This window comes from Macrobrachium nipponense, chromosome 6, assembly GCF_015104395.2.
Source record: "Macrobrachium nipponense isolate FS-2020 chromosome 6, ASM1510439v2, whole genome shotgun sequence".
Classification (NCBI taxonomy): domain Eukaryota; kingdom Metazoa; phylum Arthropoda; class Malacostraca; order Decapoda; family Palaemonidae; genus Macrobrachium; species Macrobrachium nipponense.
Window position 1 is genome coordinate 117664858 of NC_061108.1, and position 7790 is coordinate 117672647.

The following is a 7790-nucleotide window of genomic DNA, read 5'->3' on the forward strand; positions in this document are numbered from 1 at the left end:
ACAGATCACTTGATCTAACATCTAAGGTGGTTACACGTATGCACTATATGGTCGATAACACCACTAAATGCACACACGGCTGTCAGTCAACTGCTCCGGAATCATGAAGGGGGGTCTGCAGCCGGAGGATACACTGACCTGCGTCAGTTACGTCAATAACGAATATATTCAGTATATCCTTACCAGTATTCTGAACAGATTCAGGCCTTTTCAAGACTCCGGAGGTTTCAGGACGAAAGCAGGACCAGGGACAAGACAAGATGCTTTCCCAAGGGCAGCAGGCAGGTCCAGAGATGCAGAGACGTAGATATAGTACCCTCTACAGCACACAGGAAGGGCGCCTGACCAGAGCACAGGAGACGTTTCTCAAACAACAAGGCTGCAGCTTCCACAGCGACTTCAGTAATTAGGAGGAGGTACCACCATCAACGGCCTCCGTAATACAGGTGAAAAGGGTGTCCTCAAATGCAGCAAGGCCTCTAGAGTGTATATTCTCCCAAGAGAATCTCCAAATTTTCAAAACGTCCTGCAGGGATTAGGTCAGGGAAACCTCCAAGGTAAGGAGCCAAATACATACTCCCTTTCATCCTCAGCCAACGGTCCCCACCAAAAGTGAGGCAATGACCTGCAAATCACCAAACGAGCATCCAGCCGAATAAATACATGGAAAGAAAGAAAAAAACAACTCCTATGGGGTAGGTACCACTTGAATAATAACAACCTTTGGTGGAAGCGAGAAAAACCTTAACCAGTTTTTTTTTTTTTTGTGCCATAAAAAAAATTTAAATTGAAAGTAACTGAAAGAAATTTACTTTACAGGCCACGAATAAAAATTAAGCATAGTATTACACACTGCATGAGTGAGAAAATGGTCGAATCTGTGTCCACCTGGCAAAGATAATCACCATCCTCAAAGAATGAGAATCAAAGATTTTGTCATATACCACACATTCACTGCGTATGAGGGGCCATGGAGCATAAGAAGATGTTTATTCGCAAACATTAGATACAGTCACAACAGTCTTCAGATTTACAGAACGCTCATAAGATTAAGAACCCTTGCTCATATAAAGTCAGCTTAATTCAAAGGTATACAAACGTTTTTGAAATTGTATTGATCATTCCCTATACGTGATAAGAACATTTTATTGATCTTTAAAAAAAATATAGCACTCTGATCTTCCCCAGACTTTCGAAATCAATATTATGATTATATTTCATAGAATTATCGACTACTCACACTAGTCACTTACCTCATGATGTTCGTATTCATTTGGAAAAATTTGGTGTCTCGTATCCTGTAGCTTTAATCCAAGACAGCGCGGACATTGGATATAACCCAAGCTAGTTCAAATTAATTCACTACCTACCTTATACTACATAACTATTTTTTTAAACCAGTAACTGGCTGTTAAAAGATAGGGACCTGATATTCTTCAAATTTTTTAAATGATAGATAGCAGAGAGCTAATTTTGTTCTTATTAGAAGCAAGGTAATTTTTTTCTAGTGTTTCGTTAGGATGTTATCTGGTAACTGATGCTTGTAAGCCTTTACCAACAACATGTATTTTTTCTAGTGTTTCTTAAGGTTCTTTTCTGGTAACTGTTGCTCTTAAGTCTTGACCAACAACTTGATCGCGAAACCTTGAAATAAATTTACACCCCCAAATCCGGTTGTAGCTAGTTTTCTCAGATTTGACTGAATTAGGTGCCAGTCATCACATAAGCATAGAGTAGATCAGCACGTTATGGTAGGCAGAGTGTCAGAGTCATTATCTAGAGATACTGAGATGTCAGAACAAAACTTCTTTCATTTCCTTTGTGGGGTTGATGACCATAACTGGTAGTGATACCATCCCACAGAAATATATCAGTCAATCGACTAACTGTGTTATCTTTACTGTAAATCAGTGGGACGATCTTAGCAGAGCTGTAGACCCTCCCACAGAAACATATCAGTCAGTCAATTAACTGTGTTATCCCCTCAGCAGAATTGTAGATGCTGATGCCTCGTAGATAAGAAAAACATTGCTATGCTATCAGGGGGTCTCCATTTACCAACCAAGTTTCATTTCTGAGTAACCGCAAGGAACGATCTGTCCATCCCTTTTTCCCCGTTAAACTCTTCTTATTTAATTGTTAATTTTGTTGCATGGATTCTTTCCTCTTTAATAACATAGACAAACACGTCAGCCACCGACTTTCATATTGGACTGGATTTGATATCGTGAGTGCCCATCATATTTTGTTCATGTATGCCATAAATTTGAATAGTAATGCAACATAACATTCAAAACGGAATTAGAATAAAACATTAATTTGCAATTATTTACGAGCTATAAAAGGCTCTTTATTTGTCAATAATACATTTTTGTGGACGAAAATATACATTCATATCTACAGGTACATCGTAAGAGCATAGACTACAATGTTAATGTACATGGTTAGAAGCTTATCCTGTTTCACTTAAAATTAGGAGTACTATGACCTTGTGAGTTACAATGTTGCTATCTCTCTTTGAAGGCATTTTGATTTTCTGAATATATCTGAACATACCTTTAATGTGACATATGGGCATTATTAGACTTGAGCAGTTGAGAAAACAAGTTCCTTTGGCACTTAAAAGAATTGAAAGTTAATGTGGCGCATAGGAAGAATTGAAATTTTGCTATTTTTCCTTATTTCTTCTGCTATATCCCGCTAACAAAAGTGGAGAGCACATTTCAAACAGATTCGTTGCAATTACAATTTTTTTTTTTACGAAAAACTATTTTTGACTATAACGAAATTGATAATGAAGATTGATAAATCCTTTAATATCCTTTCATTCAAGATGGTCGTTCCTCAGTCCTCCCTTGAAGTATGAGAATAATGCCCAGTGGTCAGTATACAAGCGAATATAAAGCAGGGAAAAATCCTCAAACAGTATTGGTCAATATACATCTTTGGCAAGTAAATTTGTTACGTTCTTAACTAGCCAAGAAGGACAGTCGATTTTTGTCACATTCGTTATTGCGTAACCCTGTAGAAAAAACCGCCACCCGGTAGTGAATGGACTACTGTAGTCGGTTCTGAATCCCCTCCGCTTTGGGGTACGTGCCTGAAGGGCAGCGTCTGTTTCGCCTCATTTTCTGCGTTGAGGGTCCTACCTTCAGTGGCGAATAGTTTCTCTCGAAGAACACTTGAAGGCGCAGTCCTTCGGGGGCCTTTAGCCTGCCCTCTGGACGGTGCACCTTCAGGCGTTGGTGTCTTGACCATTTGCTCTGTTGGGCGCAGCTTCACGGGCTTCTGTGTTGTAGTTGCCCGGATCGGTTTAGCTGTTGTTGTCTGTGGCTGCAGAATTCTGGAGGGAGACTTATTAGAAGTGGTAGACCCTTTGGTAGCAGGCTTTGTTCTCCTAAGCCCGTCAGTTAGGGGACCACTTGTCACAGGTACAGTTTTACCTGGGATATTTACTTCTGGAATGTTTTGGAAAGTTATTTTTTTCTCTGGAATATCAGAACCTCCTGGAATGTTAATTTCTGGAATTGTCAGTTCTGGAATTTTAGTTTCTGGTATAACAACAGGTGGTATATTAACATCTGGAATGTCTAAGAGAAGATCTGTATAATCAGGGAGGAAGCTGCTGGGGTCAAAGCTATCACCTGAAGAGGAGCCTGTTCCGATAGCTGATGAAGCTAATTGAGAAATGTGATGCAAAGCAAACTCCACGGCATCAAGTACTTCGAACTCATCAGCGCTGACTTTGCGACCCTCATCTTCAGCTTGAAACTCGAGGGTCTTCCTCATGAAGGGGATGAACAGTTGTATGATATCCTTGAAGCGTTCAGCATCCTTGAGACTGGATGACGAAGCCTGCTGTGTGACGTTCTGTACGAGGCTCTCAATCTGGGGCATGAGAGCGAAGGCAATGTCCCAGATGCCTCCTGATTCATCTGCATTTGATTCTACATTGTGGACAGATGTAAGTTGATAAGCCTGCCCTCCCGATGGATTCGGAAACCCTGTTACCCCTAAAGGTAGCAGTAATGCACATATCAGCACCTGAAAGAAATGAAGTTTCTGGGTAAATGGCCAAGTATTGTTATATTTACAAGAACAAATCCTAAATGAAAGATTATAAATAAAAAAAAATGTAGTGTCTCTTAACCTACGCTCTTCTTTTCCTACTGAGATTGAGATTTCCAAAACATCTGTCTACTTTCACTGTAATCCGAAGAAGATATGATGCTCAGACTGCCATAGACGTAGGCTACTTGAAAATGTTGTCATGAAGAAACAACGAAACGCGTCGTAAATAAAATGTGGTGTGTCTCTTAACCTACTCTCTTCTTTTCCTACTGAGATTGAAAGATGATCTTGACAGGAAAATATGGTATGAAAAGTTGTAATACAAATCAGGATGATTACTTTCTTCATGGCTTAATGATCAGTGCAGTATTATGAGACAGTCATTAGAAGGGGACGACTGAGATGTTACTGTTTGAATATTATGACAATGTGACCTACGGCCGATTCCTGGGCAGGAAAATATGTTTTGAAAGGCCATCCGTGGGCTTCGTGTTATTACTCATTATTGCTCAAAGCTGAAATACCACCTTTTTCCAGATACATACAAAAACATACATAAGATTATTATTATTTGATAATGACTCATTATTAGTCTGTATTATTAGAATAGAGGCTGAAAGCTACCCTGTGGAACAGGCTTAAAGTTACGTAACTCTTGCCAGTCCACAAAAATATATTTGTTTTAAAATGGACATTGATGAAATGTATAGAGTTCAGGGAAGATTTTGCAGTGTCTTATCGAAAATGGATGAAAAAACTCCATATGAATTCAGTTTGCCGCGCCGGTATAGATTGCCCTACATGTAAAAGTATAATTGTATTAGTGAACCAAGATAATAGAGCAATACTCCTATTAGCGAAAGGAGAAGCTTGCACAAATCTTTAACGGCTGGAAGGAATTACGAAAGAACTTGCAATCTTTAAAAGCCACACCTACATTATTGGAACATGAACTCCCTCAAGGAGTAATTTGATTACGTTCTCGTCAAGCGACAATGACAACTGGAGGTTGTGCGTGGAGAGAGAGAGAGAGAGAGAAACTGCCTCAGGAACAATTGTTGAAGCCATAATCGGAAATACTCTCAAGAACAGAGTTGATGGAAGAAGAGCAATTTAAGGATCGAGTATAAATGGATGGTAAATTGCACATGGTAACACTGCGTCCCGGGCTTTAAATAATCCCCTATTTTGAATATTAACGGGGTAATTAGCATACAGTAAATTATTAATACACTTTTCAGTTGCAAATGTAAACCAAGACAGCCTTTTATTTACCCAAAACTTACACATAGCGTAACTATTCAAGCACGTGACGCAGTGTTACCATGCGCAAACACCACAGGCGGATGGACAGATGGAGAAAAACAGTATATATATATATATATATATATATATATACTAATATATATATATATATAGCATTAAATAATTGGAAACATCTAAGGAGGAAGTTCCTTAAAAGTTATACTTATTTCTCTGATGCAATAGCTTGCGAAATAGGTGGTGATTTAGACTAAAAAAAAGATTAACAAAACGAAAGTATAGTTTCAAGGTCGCTCACGAGCGGCAGAGGCGAGGGACACTCCCCTTCTCTGTAAGCAATGGTAGGAAGGAATTCGTACTGCCTTTAGTTTCTTCTCCTTAATTTGTGAGAGGAAAGTATGAACTTGACTATCAGGTTTACGCAAAATGAAATGTCCTTATATGATGACGAAAATGTAAAATTGAGCCTAGACAGTGACCAATAATTAACAAATGAATCGTTGGCGTCTAAACATGCACCAATGAGAAGAGAAAGTGATTCTAGCGTATACTTTCGCATTCAAGGTCTGGATTTGTTTTGGGTACGAGGCCGGGGTAAAGAGTACTACAGACGCTGTGGTGAAAGATCGAGGGTAGCTAAGAGCACCGGGCATGAGGTCAGCACCCGACGTGAGGTAACTGCGTTGAAAGCAATAGAGACGAATGTAATAAACACAGCGCGGCACTGATTCGTCGTTCACTTAAGCAAAACGTGGATGTCCCGTTAGTCCGGACAACGAAATAGGGAATTTTGCCAAGGTCAAATATACACATATAAGTGTTTACATTTTATGACATATTCGTATATATAATGTATAATATATATAATATAAATTATATACTATATTAATTAATAATATATTTATATATTATATATATATATATATTACTGAACATTATGGGCTAGTGACAGAAACACTACAGCAAGATAATTTCTTGACCTTCCCAGTAAAACTCCAATAACAAACAGGTGGCAGAACGGTCATTCGATCACGAATTTGTAAAAACAGTTCAGTTCGGCAAAAGAATGATGAAACTGAGAACAACGTTGGCCATCAAAAACCAAACGAGAACCAAATCTGACACAGTTATCATAGATATTGTTAGTAATAGAAGAAGTTGAAAGTTTGATCAACTCCTGAGGAAGTCTACCAGTGGCCTACAGAAAAAAAAAAAAGATATGAGATGATCAAAGGTGACTATTTCTGTTAATATCATACCAGGCTACAAAGCTTAAGCTGCATTACCGGTATTCCATTAAAAGCAGGCGAGTGTCGAGATTTGTCACAAAAACCCATTGAGGTGTTTATCAGATATGTGGTAAGTATGCCAAGTTGTGTGAACAGAGACAGAGAGCTAACTGACCAAGAGCAGGCCCTATTGCATTTACTTCACATCTCCAAATGAAGTTGCCGTGACGTTCCCCTCAATTGCAAAGCTCTCTCGGCCGATGCCCCTCCTCAAGCCCTTGACATCATCCACTACGAACCAATCAGTGATAATAGTTTTAATCGAAGACCTCCTCCCACGCCGCCCCTTTCCTGAGGCTCGGCCCCTTTAGTAACTCTTCCAGTGACAAAATCCCGCCTACGTCCGCCCATGCCTCCTCCTCTTTACGTGGATACTCTCGTGGGCCGTTTTCCGTTCGTACTGCTGCTTCGTGGAACGTGACGTCTGTAACCCGCTGACATTTTCACTTTCTCATTTAAGGCTCGCTAGGCCTGCCCTGCTGCCTTGCTATGTTGACCTTGGCCGAGGCATCAACACGGGAGGAACCACGTAATAGTGACCAGCGCATAATGGTGTCTTCATAGTATTATGATGACATAATAATATGATCTTGGCAAAAGTAATCTTGTCCAGTCTTCATAACTATCCTTAACCTATAAATTCATATTGAGAATATTTAATCTCTAAAAGAGAAATATAAGTATTTCTTAAAGTACGAGTACACATCTAAGATATGAAGTGTATTTGGACAGACGCATGCAGTAAATATATATCTTCCCTCCAAATCTGAAATTACACGCATCCTTCTACTGCCATAAAAATTAGAGCTGGTATAGACTAAGTCACGTAGGGAAATCAGACACTCACCATGCGGGACCTCATGACGAGCCAGTCCTTATGGAAACAAAGGCGGGGGACGAAGTGACCTATTCTAGCGTTTGTGATTGCATTTTGTATGTAGCGACGCCCTTGGTTGCCAGAGGTACTTTCCGGAGTTAATTCTATGATCCGGCTTGACATTTGACGTTAAAAAGAGAAATGACAGCTGATAACCTTTGTGCCGGCCCCGAGCCTTACTTAAACTTGCAGCTCGCCTTATCGGTTTGGCGTAAGCGGCAGTCAGGCATTATATATTTGGTCTGGAATTCAACAGGCGATGTCAGGTGAGCCATGGAATAGAAGAGAAC

General features: G+C 39.7%; 1 protein-coding gene across 2 annotated transcripts; it reads right to left on the reverse strand.

The window, feature by feature from the left end:
* Positions 1-2324: 2324 nt before the first annotated feature.
* LOC135216037 (uncharacterized) lies at positions 2325-7537 on the reverse strand. 2 transcript variants are annotated; one of them, XM_064250983.1, is made up of 2 exons: positions 7471-7537; positions 2325-4044 (listed from the first exon to the last, which is right to left on the reverse strand). In XM_064250983.1, the coding sequence occupies exons 1-2, from the start codon at positions 7483-7485 to the stop codon at positions 3010-3012; spliced, it is 1050 nt and encodes a 349-aa protein (XP_064107053.1). In that variant the 5' UTR covers positions 7486-7537; the 3' UTR covers positions 2325-3009. The 2 variants fall into 2 exon arrangements, with proteins under 2 accessions (XP_064107053.1, XP_064107052.1); XM_064250982.1 differs by lacking the exon at positions 7471-7537 and adding an exon at positions 6621-6899.
* Positions 7538-7790: the final 253 nt, after the last annotated feature.

Bases quoted from the DNA above. Each gene is read 5' to 3' on its own strand.
- LOC135216037 (XM_064250982.1), bottom strand. From the start codon at position 6,671: ATGGGTTTTTGTGACAAATCTCGACACTCGCCTGCTTTTAATGGAATA. The intron at 4,045-6,620 runs GTAATGCAGCTT...CATTTCTTTCAG, and splicing joins CTGCTTTTAATGGAATACCG to GTGCTGATATGTGCATTACT.